This window comes from Zosterops lateralis (genome assembly GCF_965231275.1).
Source record: "Zosterops lateralis genome assembly, chromosome: 6".
Lineage (NCBI taxonomy): Eukaryota > Metazoa > Chordata > Aves > Passeriformes > Zosteropidae > Zosterops > Zosterops lateralis.
In genome coordinates this window covers 8,532,181-8,546,947 of record NC_139761.1, presented here as the reverse complement: position 1 = coordinate 8,546,947, position 14,767 = coordinate 8,532,181, and the positions used below count along the sequence as shown (strand labels likewise).

The window sequence follows — 14,767 nt, the reverse complement described above, 5'->3', positions numbered from 1 at the left end:
CTGAAAAGAGGAGGCTCTGAAGAGACCTTATTGCTCACTTCTTATACATAATGAGGGCTTTAAAGAAAGACTGAGAAAGGCTTTTTATCAGGCTCTATTGTGACAGGTTATGGTTTTAAAATATAGGAGAATAGATTTAGACTACATAATATTTAAGGAAGAAATTCTTCATTCTGAAGGGGGTGAGGCACTGGCAGAAAGTGGCCCAGTGAAGCTGTGGATGTCCCATCCCTAGAACTGTCCAAGGCCAGGTTGGATAGGGCTTTGAGCAACGTGGTCTAGACTTAGTGCAAGGTGTGCCTGCCTATGACACAGGGGTTGGACCAGATGATCTTTAAAGGTCTCTTCCAACCCCAACCATTCTACAGCTGGAGCTCCTCCCCAAAACAGGTATCTCCTGTGAAGATACCTGTGGTTCACCACCAACACAAAGCCCACTTCTCTGGCATCCTCATCCTGTGGTTCTCATTAGGAGTCCATCAGTAAAGCACAGGCAGAGGAGACTGATTTGACAGCCCCACAGATGACTCAGATGCTGCACTCAGTCTCAGTATGAGCACGAAATACCACTGCAGCCATGCACAGAACCACTGACTCCAAAGTGTATTTCTACATGCAGTTCACCAAAAGCCTGGGTTTTGGACAGCACTTCAAAACATGCTCTCCCAACTTACCCAAGAGACTCAGGGAAACAGTAACTGACTTGCCCGCAGTCTGTGATGATTGTTTACCTCAGCTGTCCTCAAATATGACCATGCACTTCTGAATAAACTGACAAATTTCACAATGTTATTTTACCAGCTATCTTTTTAACATTTTTGGCTCAACTTGAAGAGGTAGGAGAATAATCCCAAAGGTCTGTAGCATGCTTACCAACTGCACTCAAAGCCAGTCTTCATTATTTCCCCCTTTCAGTTGCAGTAAATATTTCTCACAAAAACACACTACTTCACACCTAATATGGTGCTTTTCTTTCTCCATTCTTTTTCTTCCTCTTTCCTCACATAGTTTCCTGGTTTTTGTTCCCCCTTTAAGAAGCACATTGTACCTACAACATAATGCGTCTGAAAATAATAACCTCTCCTGTCTTCCCCCCATGAGAGATGCCTTTAAAATAAGACTCAACTAATTTTTTCTTAGTAAATTGGCTACTCCGATATGTAAAAGGGGAAAAACCCCACACAGCTGACAGATACTTGGCTTTTACAATGTTCTTTTAAAATATATTAAAATTGAATGTTGAGATATTAAGCAAATCCTCTTTTTCCCCCCCAGTAGATATCAAGGTCTGTTTCCCAAATGAACCTGACACCAACCACCATCCCAATTTTTAAGAGAATTATTAGTAACATAGAAAGTGTATGAAAGGAGAGACACCACAGGTCACCATGTACTGCTCTAAGAACATCAAAATCCTCACCAGCTTTTTCAGATGGCAAATAGCAGGCTACAAAGGATAACCAGGAGCAAGTTTGGGCAGGGGAAGCCACAGGCACAGAGACAAGGAGTGCAACTGACAGTGCTTACACAGTGGCAGCAGCACCAGCTGCAAGGGAAGGAACCTTCTGGCATCCACACAGGGGCTGCAGGGGAAGACATTTCCAAGCAGGAATAAGGCGCCAAATTTTAAATGCATGGCACAGCACCTTGCCTAAAACCACCCCTGCAAGAACAACGAGCAAGCTTCATTCTCTTGCTCTCTCTTTACCTCAAAATAGCATACTCACTCAGTACTTGTTTCTTCCTACATCCAAACCTGATGACTCCTCAATATGCCTACTGAGAGAAAAAAAGAACAGAAAACATGGACAGCCTGTTTTTTGGTGGTTTTTTTTGAGGCCCACCTTTCCCTTTTTGAAAAGGAAGGAACCATGAAAAAGAAAATCAATGCCAATACAGGCACTTTCTGCATGATCCACTGTATCAAGCATTCCCAGGCTCGCTTTTACAGGGTTTGCAACGTCCTAGATCCCTCATCCTCAAATCCCTTTTAATAACAAGTAACATTAATTTATGACGCTACCCCACTTTTGGAGATAAAATTGAGACCTAGTTTGTTAAGCTTCTGATGTGCAATGAAACAGAATATGAAAGTAAACTTCCAGGAGTGACATAAATAACGTGGGCATCAACACCCCCAGCTCTTCCTCTTTGCCATTCAAAGCGAGAGTGTTCAGTGTCACTTGCATGTAAGTTCCAGTCAGTTTACAATCAATGAGAAACACATCTAACCCAGCATCACTTCTCTAAAGAACTGAGAGTATTTTGTGAAAATGTTAGAATAAAGACTTTTTGGAAGTAACTTTTACTGAACAAAGAAACATTTGGATGTCACCCTTCAAAAATGTGAAGCTGTAGATTAAAGAAGGGGTTTAATGCAAAAATGTTCTGGAAAAAAGTTTTCTGAAAGGATGCTGGAAAGTAACAGAAAAACTCAAAAGACAAGTAGTCTGCTCTGTGAAGGGAAGATGAGCCATTTCTAGGCTACACCAGCTCTTTCAAAGGTGAAGTACAGTACAGTTACACTGCCCCAGCTGATTCTCAGTTTCTGACTTCCCTTGTCATCCAGAGCAAGCTTTTTACAGTACTCTGGATCCAGCCTGTTTCCTATGATCTCTCCACAAATAATTCCATCAGATGAGATTGCCCTCCAAAAGTCTAGCTGACTAGCCATTATCAGCTCATATTTCTCCAGATGTTTTGTGATCTCATCCTTTCTTAATGTTTCTAGCATCTTGCCTACCACCAAGGTCAGATTTATTGGTTGACAATTTCCTGGTTCCTCCCCAGTCCCCTTTTCCCAGAACAGGACAAGCAAAATGAAAGCAACCAAGAGCTAGAATTGCAAAACTATTGCCCCTTGTGTTGAAAAAGAGACACACAAGGAAAACCACAAACTGACACAGCTTATCTTTTGTTCCCAACAAGAAGAGCAACAGATTTCCCTATAAACCCAACCCTTCAGCTCTAGAAACAGAATCAGCTTCTTTCCCTCTGTCACAACTTCCCCGCTCCAATTCTTCATTCAGCCCCACTCTGTGTTTGTTCAGCCCCTATCTTGTTTCTTACCTTTCCATTCCCCCCAGTTTTTCCTCTGAAGCAGCTGTGCCCTCTATAGCTGGCATCTTCAGAGTTCAGATGGCTCTTAGGATCCTTTGCATCAAGTGCCACAGCCATTCTTTGAAATACCATGAAAGCCAGACGATCCTTGAACTAATCTGAACCTCAAAGGTTCTGACTACACAGGTCACCAAGACAGTGCATCACTACATCCCAGGGACAGACAGAAGCCAAGGTAAGAACAAAAAAACACCAACACCCCAAAATAAAACACACATACACACATACAGAAAAAGAGGTAGGGAACATGGTGAGAACAGAAAAGAGAGAAGAAAGAAGAGGTGAAGAAAAACAGCAACACCAGAGACTCCCTGGCTTAAAAATGTATCTGATCAAATCCTCTTTTGATTCACACTAACAGAATACTGACAGTATGAACCTGTGCTCAAAATAACAAAGCTAAAGTTCACCATCTGTGCTATTCTGCTAGAGAAAGTTAAAAGAGCAACAATCAGCATTTTAGTCCTGGTTTGTATTTTACACATGGATCTTGCATCCATTTTATGCGATGAAGCTATAGCAAGACAAATCAGAACAGGCCACTTGTTATTTATTAGGCCGTCTGCATCACTCCATTCACTACAGAAATAATACTTTAACCAAAAGAAAAAAAAAAAAGATATTATATCCAGAAGTGGAGTAGGTATCTTATATATTATTGCTCGTTTAAGGGCCTCTATTAGTTTTGATCAGCTTGTAAACCAGAAACTCCATTAGTCAAATAGTTTTACCTGCCTGAAGTCCATAAAAATTGGCATTTGGAGGACATGTTATGGTTTTCATGATTAAAATGACTATGTGGTGTTAATATATTATTTAAAAACATAATAGATCTGCATTTCCTGCTAAATATTAATGGATGAACACACAAGTCTCTCCAGATTCTTATAATTGCTTCAGATTTCTCAGACTGAGAAATGGAGATTTTTCTATTTCCTTTTTCAAATGTCAGTGTATATTTTTCCCTCCCCCTCTTTTGCTGCCTCCAAAAGACTCCTTTTTTTCATACAAGTTTATGCCCTAATAAGAAAACCGGACATACTAGGGAGGACAGAGATGACAGAGTATCAAAACGCACAATCCCCTCTTTGTTAGCCATGCAGAAAGACTTAAAAAAAAAAAAAAAAAAAAAAAGAAACAGGATGAAGACTGAAAACAATAGAAGGACCTTTATAAACAGGGACTGGAGAAGAAAGATGCAAGAAATCCAATGAGATCTTTAAAATGGATCAGTAAAGCAAGTAAAATACACTTGGGCACACCTCTGTTCTACAAAAAGTTACCCACACACAACCAAAATTAAGGATCCTCATGACATACATTCAGAAAACCTATAATCCTGGAGCTCAACGAGCAGCAATTTGGGCAGATAATTTTCTCTTTCCCCCCTTATATTCAATCACAATTATAGCACCTCTGCGTTGAACCATTTCCCCCATCCTTTCCCACTAAACAGAACCTTCCAGCACCACACAACCAGGGACTGCACACACCAAGCCTGAGCTCCTTCACACCTCCCACCTGCATGCTGGAACAGTCCAGCCATGCAGTTGTACACAGAGTGCTCACAAGAGTCTGTCCTTGCTGGGATCTGAGTAACAGCACCAAGCACTGCCAGTGGGGAAAGGGACGGGGAGGGTAAAGTTCATTCATGAATTCTTCTGTTTCTGCCTGGTTGAGGTTACACATGGCATGGACATGACTGGCCCCTGTACAAACAAACATCTGCAATACTGGAAGTAGAGCTTCCTTTAGTGAGTGACTTAGAGAACTGCCAAGAGCTCTCGGTCAGGCAGCGATGTTTAATTTCATTTCTCCATTTGTATTTTTAATCTTGGAAACAAAAAACATAAACGTAAAGCATGCTGACAGAAGAAAACAACTCCACAGTTCTAGAAAGCCCTGCTACTTCCCTGCCAGGCCGAAACACCTGCTCCTGCTAATGATGGCTTTATGCTTACTTACACCTGCCATCCAGAAGGGCTCCAGAGCACTTTGCAGCTTGATTTATACATATACAAATCATTAAAACCACCAAAATTAAGCCACTGCTGGGGTGAGATGTAGCAACTGTTTAACTGCATGCAGCCATGCTGTTCAACTGCTCAGGACAGGAACTGTAAGAGACACCAAATCCAACCAAAACTATGGGGAACGTTAGGCTGAGAGAACATCATTGCCAAATCTGGATTTTGGCCAGTCACTACCTAAAATATTTGCATGTGGAATGCCCTAGGATCTTTAAAGAACACATGCAGTGCAACCTTTGTTTTTATAAATGATCTAAAAGACAAACTCTATATGTTTCTTATATCTAAAATCCCCCCTTTAGCAGTCCCTCCCTGCACTAATTATTGTTTGTGCCTTGACTTCAGAAGCTCACCGTATCAGACATCAGTTTTGGAAACATCCTGTGGTTGAAGCACTTGATCTAGCAGAGCCAGCAAACTGATAGTGTCTGGCAATAAATGTAGATTATTAAAAGAAGATGCTTAATAAAACACAGGCGCACACAGAGTGGATAAGCTACTCCCCAGCAAAGACAAAGCCAAATGAACTGAATTTGTCAACTTATCCCTGAACAGCTACAAAAACCAAGAGAGTCCCAGGGCTGACAGCAACAGGCTGAGGAGAAGATAGAGCACTGCTTTCTAAAACCCTCCTCAAGAGGACAACACCGACTTAAGAGTTGTAAAGTCAATGGAGTGGAATGAAATAGTTGTCACCACACATACCAAGAGGGTAAAAAGGCATTGGGAAACAGGTTAAAAGGATTAGGAAACCTGGCATCCAAAAAATGCCAAGGTACATTTAACAGTTTAGGAGTTTGGGCACAAATTTGCGGCATCAAATATGCGGAACATGCAGAGTAACATTTTGAAAATGGGAATGTGTTCAGCACATAATGTCATCATAATATTATCAGCAAACCATCATAGATAATAATCTGTTTCTCTAAGGCAATTTTAAACAACTAAAAAAAAAAAAAAACAGATCAGGAGATCTGGGCATCTTTTATTAAGACATCTTCCAGAGGTCTCTTTACTTGAAAGTAGCTTTATCATAATCCTAGAAACAACAAAAATTCAGTTCCCAAAACTAAACGCAGAAAAACATGAAATACAATGTGATTGTTTAGAAGTTTCAGACACATGTGCTTCTGAATCATCCTTTTCAATGCCTTTTCCATACTGTTGAAAATAAATGTTTCTCCCTCAAATTTTTGTGTAGTACTCCACAAAATAAAACAATTTTTTTTTTAAATTACAGGTGGGTGCAGGAAGAATTGCAGCAACAGCTGGTTAAAAACCCTCAGCCTGGAAACACTGTTTAAAAAAATCACTCATTTGAAGAGTTTCTAGATTCATAAATTCTGTATTTCTTTCTTCTATTTAATCCAAACACAGAATAGTTCTCATATACTTTGTCAGAACAAAGCAGCCTGGGAACAGCAGAATTACTGAATGAAGTAATGAGTGTAATGGTGTTTCCAACTGAAATAAACCAGAACAAAAAAAACCCCACACACTCCCCTAAAAAAACTTGAACAAAACACTTGTACATCAAGCATCAATCTGCTAAACTATACTGCATATCCAATTGTTAGAAATACACACTTCCACCCTTTAAAAATACACATTATCAACATGTTTTCTAAATTCCTAGAAATTTCTTATTGTTGCTGAAGAACCACCAGCCTTTACCAAGGTTATGATAACGCATTTCAAATTTCTTCCATAAATAATTATGCTACACCCTTTGCACCTTCAGGCAAGTTGTTGCAAACCCTCTAGAAAAATCCTGAGTCTGCAGAACCATGTAAGCTTCCCTGCTGCTGGAGCACACAGATCCTGGTTTTGGTCCAAAAAAATGACACTATCATGGAAAGTACCTAACACTGCTCCCTCCTTTCCAAGAAACAATAGTAGAATACAAAGAAACAGGTAAGTCAAGTACCTTATAGGATCAATGCTGTGGTAATTGAAAATGAGTATCTCCCCAAAAAAGAACAAACCCACTGTTCTGGGAAGAAAACATGTAAGAAGGCAAAAATGATACATGTGACTGTCTTTTCAGTTTTGCCACTCCGTCAAAATAAAGACTTTTTACAAAAATCAAATGTCATTGGTGGTACAACCAAAATGCAGAGTGCACAAACTCAGGGCTATTCTTCCCATCCAGGACTCTGGTACCCAGAGCAGTTCAGACACAAACAGAAGAGCACATTTTCCAGCAAGTCTCTGCAAGAGCACAGCATTGCTCACAAAATACAGGCATATTTTTCACCGTTCAAAAATATTCATCTAAATTCCCCCTTCTAGCACAAAAAGGAAAGCTACAGACCTACATACAAACCAAAATTATTTCCTACAGTTTAACCTGTAACACTCCAAGTAGCATCTCTTCACTTGCTACCTTTATCATCATTTTCAATGCAGTTGACACTATTTTTTGGTGAACACATGTACACACACACACAAGAAAACCCCTTACACATGCATTTTCTAAAGCTTGAAAAAAAAGTCAGGCACACTCCCTGTGTGCTGTTTCCCACTAGGATGAACAGGAAAATAATGGATTATTTGAGGACATGCTGCTAAACACCAGATTAAAGAGAGATGGAGTCAATTTAAAGAGAGAAGAGTCACTTACCTCGTTTGTGAAGCCAGCCTTCCTTCACTATCGCTACTTCATTCATAATGGCAGGAATGTCTCTTGAAAAACCAGTTTATGGCAAAGGATCACTCTGCTGAAACTCTTGAACTCCAGCAGAAGGCTCCACAAGAGCGACGAGGGCTTTTCCTCCGTTTTCCTCCTTCCCAGCTACTTCTAAAAGGATCAAAAGAAGAGTACACCATCATGTCAAAGCATGTCACGGATGTACAGCAAGGGATACAACAGACAGTAGTTTTCATTGCTGCACTGTTGGTTTGGGGATTTTTCTATTCAATTATTACAGATCATAAACAAGGGCTTAGCTCTCCACAAGAATTTATCTTGGCAGGTAGAGGTGCCAAAATACAGGCTTGCTAAAGTCCTGCTTCTTCACTGAGTAGGCTGGTCACGGGGAGACTCAACACTGTCAGGTACTGTCTGAATTACAGGTGGATTCAAGGTCTTACCTAGGAGACCTCCATCTCTGCAACACCACCTCATTCTTTCCAACAATAAAAATTCTGAAATACCACAAAAACCAGTTTTTGATGTTTCCTGGTAAGGAAGACTTCTAGAACATGTCCTGGAAGGTTTCTTTACAGCCTGATAGTAGTCTATTAACCAGCACACAGTGTGTCTTAGAGCTAAACCTCTCAGAGTAAATATTCCTATCCTGCTTCAGATTTTCCTACCTTCAGCATCATTCTCTTAATTCCACTGAGATGTCCTTGACTCCCCCAAAATCATTTTCTCTACCTTTGATATTTCTAACTTTTACCTCTCCTAGAAGTATACAAACAACCACAGATCACGTACCTCACTGTTATCCCAAATCAGCCCTTACAGCACCCTGATCAATTTTACTGCTCTTCCTTAACTGCAGTGCAGTTTGCTGCTGCCTTTCTCACAATGAAATATACCCAAGCACAACCTGGGATTTTTACCCCTCTGCTTTATGAGACAAAGTCCCTCTCTAAATAGCTCCATTGCCATTTCTTATTGAAAATGTGCCTTGCTCATGGCTGACTACCACAGAAACATTCTGTGCATTTCTCTCCCTCACTGAATGTAATCTCTTCCCAAATGCATTAGCTTTTATTATTTTTCTAAATTGAATCTGATTATTTTTCTGCTTGTGGTACAAATATTCCCCATTTTTGTTTAATTCTTCTGTGCTCTCCAAAGTGTCCATGCTGCCATTCAATTTGGTATTACTTGAGTGATCAAAAAACCTAATTGGTGACAAATTCCCAGCAGCAACCAACAAGTTTAATAAAACAAAACCCGGCAGCATTTGTAAACTGCCACCAAAGACCTGGCTTTCACTGAGCTGAGTATCTCAGCAAGCACAGAGACATCCCATTCCCACCTGACAAATACACACCATCTCTGCATGCATTTGGCACATGTGCATCAATTATCTCTGAGCATGCAGGTGATGGCCATCCATCAGAAACTAGATTAAAAAGCAACTAATTCCCCATAACTCACTAAGACACAACACTGGATGGAAGAAAACAGGTGGTCAAAATGAATCCAACGTAGAACTGAAACCCCAGCAGGGGCAGGGGGCTTTGTACCACATCAGAGTGATCTGAAAACAGGCAGCGTTCAGAGCACAGAGCTCAAATTTAACAAGTTCCATCACTGCCAGCAGAAATGGACGGAGAAAGGAGGTCACTCCCCTGACACTCTGCCTACAAACCTACACTGTTTGTTACTGTTCCTCAGTTTTTCCAGTTAACAGTTTATGTTGAAGTACTCCTCAGAAACAAGGTGAGTGTGGGTTTTTTTCCAAATTATAAATCTGCCAATCTCACTAGTTAGAACTATCAACTCCATGAAACAGATGTTTGCCTGAGGGAGGGAAGACACACAAAAAATTACATTGGAACAAGTGACATGTAAGAATTCTTAATTCCATAAATAAATATGAATTTATTGAAATTATAAAAATATGAACCGTATGATGCAGAATAGAGACCAGTTATCCACAGCTGCCAGAGATACCTTGGAACAAACTCCTTGAGCTCCAGAGTAATTAGGATAGAACCTGACAAACATAGCAGGCTTTTTCCTGTCAAAATGGCCATGCACAATAGCCATGCAGGCTAGACTTGCTTGCTGATGTCAAAAGGAGACTAGACCTCACTTAGAGGCTTGAGAAATTTGCAAAGTGTTGAACAAAACCCCCAAGATTATCACAGCTTGTGTATGGAAATGCAACACCCAGGTGTGAAAGTTAACACTTCTAACTTAGTGTCATACAGGGTGCAGGGACCATGCAATCCTACCTCTGCATCCAGAACTCAACCATTTAGAGGCACTGAACAATCAATATCCTTTCCAACAACCATATATAAAAAAAGGAAGCTACAAGACAAACTAGGCTGTAGAAAAGGCAACACTATTATTAAAAACATAAAAAAGCATGAAGGACCAGAATTCTCCAATGTGCAGCTAACTTACACCAGGTTTTCCTGAGTTAACACTTGCCAGGATAACCACATGGCAGCTTCCTGCTTGTCATCAGCTAAACTGTCATTTAATAATCCAAATTTGAATGACAACAGAGAAAAAAAAAAAAAAGGCAGATCAACAAAGAAATACAAAGTTCAGAGGGACTATTTTTTCTACCCCCTGGTGTCCAAGGAGCTTAGACTGCCTTCTCCCTACTATTTCTACCCAAGAACTGTTTCCCACTTGCTGCTGTAGCTGTACTCTCAGGGATGTGTCTTTACCTGCCTACCCTCTTTCATGGGAGAGGGGTGGTGAAGGGGGTGGAGGGTTTTGTAAAGAAGCCATGGCACAATGAAGTGGAAAAACATTAAACACTTCCTGACACCAACCTGCAGCACAGGTCACACCTCAGTCCTTCAGTCAGCCATGTCAGAGCACTTACTTCACATGGAGAAATTTAAGTTACTTTTAATTTGCAATGCAAGAGCTCGGGATCCCTTCTCACTGTCTAATAAGATGTCCATAGACACAGCTCCAACAGCAGCCAACCTGTTCTACCTAGTGTATTTTAAAACACACATTCAAGCTCTGCCTAATACATCTATTTTAGTAAGAGACATTATTGAAGACAGTGGCAGCAGGCAAGAGTAATTTCTCGGAAGAGAAGAGCAAGTTAACTATAGGTCAATGTACTACTGAAGATGTGTAAACCAGAAAAAGTTCCTTTTCCATAAAATCCTTAGAGGGAAAAAAAAAAAAAAAAAAAAAAGAACGATTACAGTCCTCATTTATGGTCATCTAGGAATGGTTCCCAGTGAAGAGAGGGCATCTGAGGTAAGTATGACCTGGCTGCTCCAGTCTGTGTCTGCACAGGACTGAATACTGTCAAAAGCTAAACAACTTGGTCTTTCTCTTAGTCTTCTCTTTACTTGTTTTTCAATACGCATTTCTGTAATACTTTTTTTAACTCTGAAATAGTCCTCACGCAGCTGAAGCGCTGTAAATCATGAATGGCATGACATCAGCATTGTATCATGGTGACACCGGCTTTGCGTACATATTAATTCCTTAAAGGCTATTAACTGCTTCATAAATAATGAGATAACTCACTTCCCTAGGCATGGCAGCAGTGAAACCTGCTTTAAGGAGTCAGTCAAACCAACAATCCAACAGAAGGTGGAGCAGAACCATCTTTTCCGTATTTGGGAGAGTCGCGTTAGAGCTCCTTCTCTTGTTCTCTTCTATACATTATCCTCATCTTTTTTCTCTAAGAAAGTACAAATATTAATCTGTACTTCCTGTTTCCTTTCCAATGCAAAGTTTTATATTTGTTTCTGCTCACACCCTAGAGCAGATCAGGAAGAAGAGGAAGTCTTCTGTAACACTGAATCTTGAGCTCATGGGATGCAGGAGCACCTATGGTAATCACCTCATCTTCATGAGGGAGAGTAAGCAAGGGACTAAAGGGAGACTCTGACCCACCAGCCTCAGTCCTGGCATGTCAGACTGTGTCCAGGCTGTACTTGTTAGCCCAGATCAGAGAGCAGATTACAAAAAAGCATTCCCCTGGGCTAACACTTTGCCCTGTCACACCACCAGTTACTGATGCCCACTGTCGTGATGTGGCACATTCCCGATTCTCCCAGGACTTGAGCTCAAACATGCTGCACATCCTTCCATGTCCTCGTAACACACAGCAGCAGGACCAGACAAAACAGGATCCAGCTGCCCAAGTTTGCCTACTGTGGGCACATGACACTGTCATGAGAGCAGATGAGCTCCACGGGAACTGGACTGGGCCAGGGCGGTGCGTCCGGGCCCGTTACATGGGGGATGCCACGAGCAACCTCTGCTCTCTTCCCAGCACAAACTCCCAGCTGACAGCCAACTGCACCTAAACAACACAGACACAACAAAGTTGGGCTCCAGCCAAGGCTTCAAGTGGAGCGTACAGATAGATGTTCCCACCAGGCTTTGACCAGCGGAGTACATCTCCTGCGTTACGCAAATCCTGCCCTGGGTGTTTCACGGGAGCAGCAGCGATTCCAACGTGCTCAGGGCCCTCTGAGCCTGCAGCAGCTTCGCACCATGACCCAGTTACCAAATCTGGGCAGACAGCTTTCAAGGAAGCTTAGAAGGACCAGGTTGTTCCACCATCTTAGCTTCCCGTACAAAAAGGCATTGTGGGCCACAACTTAGGTGTGGTCACCAGTATTTGCTGCTGTGTGTCGAATGACACCACATCTAAACTGGAATTTCATGGCAGCAAGTGCAGCTGATCACAAGGTTCACAAAGGATTCTCAGATACTAAGTTATGGGGGAAATGGTAACTGGAAAACAAAAATCCTACAGCCCCATTTTTTTTTTTAATCTGTTGGCCTAATCTAGGTTTACAAAACCGTAATTTGAAATATTTGTGCTTTCCTGCCTTTGCTGATCAATAGACAGGAGGTTAATGCTGTTCAGGTGAGGGGCCACAGTTACGACATCCAACTGTCCATGCTGCAAACACAACAAGAGTTTGATAGGACAAACTAGGATACCTATTTCAAAACAGAGTGATGGCAGAAAAGCAACCTCTTTACAACCCCCTCTGCAGCCCAGATAAAATCTTCTTTATGTTCCCAAACAAGAACAAGTCCTTTTACAGTTTATGCTTATATAATTTAAGAACTGCGCTGTTTGGGACTTCAGTACCAACCTGATTTATTTAGTACCAACCTACATTTAATCAAATTCTATTTTAAAGTATTTGTAACAGAAGTTTTGTTCTGTCCCCAAAGAAATCAAGACAATTGTAAAACTATTTAATTGTTAATGTAATCACTTCCAGGACATTTTTATAAGACTGTAAGTGATTACGGGAGCTGAAAGTGACTTGTGGACACTGGAAAAATTCTTAAATTTAATTTACCGCTGCTGCACACCAAAAACAGTTCTACAAACACCCCACACAACACAAACCCTACTATTTTAAAAAAATCAAAGGTAGTTCCACAGTGTCTTTAAATCTGCTAACTCAGACAAATGGTGTGGCTGTCACCATGAAACTAACTACCACATGAAAGTAATTACTAGTCATGCAGTATGTCAAATTTATTTACCTGCAAACAAATATTCTTCAGCATTGTTAGTAACTCCCTTTTATAACTGTATTTTGAAATGTACATCCCTCCTGTGGTATAAATAAAACAAACAAGCGCAAATCATGGATTTGCTTCTTACACGAGAGAGGTGACAGAAAAACAAAGCAAAACAGTTAAATATTTCCTACAGGGATGGCCAAAGATGGGGGGAAACACACCACCAATAAGGTGCAAACTGTATCTGCATCAGTAGCGTCCCGCCAGTAAAAATATATTAAAAGCACCAGAACGTTTATATGCTTGATTATGCGTTTTACAAAGAAACAGACACAAGTCCTACAAGTCTCTAAGAACATTTCGGCAACTGCAGAATTTCACCTGGGGGCGGGGGGAGGGGGGCATCTGCAGACAGCTCCCTACACCTCTGCAAAACACGACTGCAAAAAAAAAAAAAAAAAAGAAAAAAAGAAAAAAAAAAAATCAAGTCCATAAGCGCTGCACAGCCACCTACACACGCCAAATGCCCACGGAGAGAATCACACCCCCGTCGGCAAACACTCAGTGGTCCGCAAAGCGGAGCTAGGCTGAACAACGCGGCCGCAGAAGACAAGGGGAGAAAATGGGGGCGGGGGAGGTGGCAAAATGGGGGGCCCTCGGCTACTTTGCTCGCCGCCGTTTCCGAAATACCGCGAACCACCCCCAGCCGCCCCCACCGCCGTTTCCCCGGGGGATGCTGGCGCAGGGGCCGGGGCAGGCCCGAGGGGAGACCCCCGCCCCGCCGCGCTCTCACCCACCACATCCCCGGGGAGCCAACAGCTTCCTGTCCGCCCCGGGCCCGCCGGCAGGACCGACCGACCGGCCGGGGCCGCCCCAGCCCGGGCCTCCGCGCCCCCCACCCCGCCCGGGCCGTGCCCGGGGGCCGGCGGGGAAGCCCACGCCCGGGGAAGGCGAAGGGAGAGCGGCCGCCCCCTTTCCCGTCCCTTCCCTTCCCTCCCGGCCCCGCACAATGCGGCCGCGCCGAGCAGGCCCCGGCCCCGGCGCTTCCTTCCCCCAGCCCTTCCCGACCGGGGAGCGGGTCACTTACATGGCTGGAGCCCGGGGAGGAGGCGGCGGCGGCAGGGGAAGGGAGCCGGGGAGGGAGCCGGGGGAAGGGGAGGGAAGGGGGGAGCGAGCCAGCGAGAGAGCGGGGGAAGGGGGCGGCCGGCGAGGCGGGCGGGCGGGCTCTGCGGCGGGCGCCGAGCGAAGGCCTCACTGGGCTCCCGGCAGCCGCCGCCTCCTCCTCACCATCCCCGGGCGGCGGGGCGGCTCCTCCTCCCCCTCTCGTAGGCGCTCGGCCCGTGGGGTTCGTACGCCCGCTCCGGCTGCCGGCTCGCCTTCCCCGCCGCTCCGCCCTGCGAGGCCGCCCCCTCGCCTCGCCTCGCCTCGCTCCGCCGCCGCCTCCCCC

At 43.2% G+C, this 14,767-nt stretch overlaps 1 protein-coding gene across 1 annotated transcript in view; it reads right to left on the bottom strand.

Annotated features, from left to right (window-relative positions):
* Nucleotides 1-14,524, bottom strand: part of AKT1 (AKT serine/threonine kinase 1) — a 75,366-nt gene extending 60,842 nt beyond the window's left edge. The window contains exons 1-2 of the mRNA XM_083862718.1: nt 14,408-14,524; nt 7,774-7,950 (exon numbers count right to left, since the gene is read on the bottom strand). Coding sequence (XP_083718844.1) covers nt 7,774-7,819 — 46 coding nt within the window. The 5' untranslated portion in view covers nt 7,820-7,950; nt 14,408-14,524. The remainder of the gene's footprint in view (nt 1-7,773; nt 7,951-14,407) is intronic.
* Nucleotides 14,525-14,767: the final 243 nt, after the last annotated feature.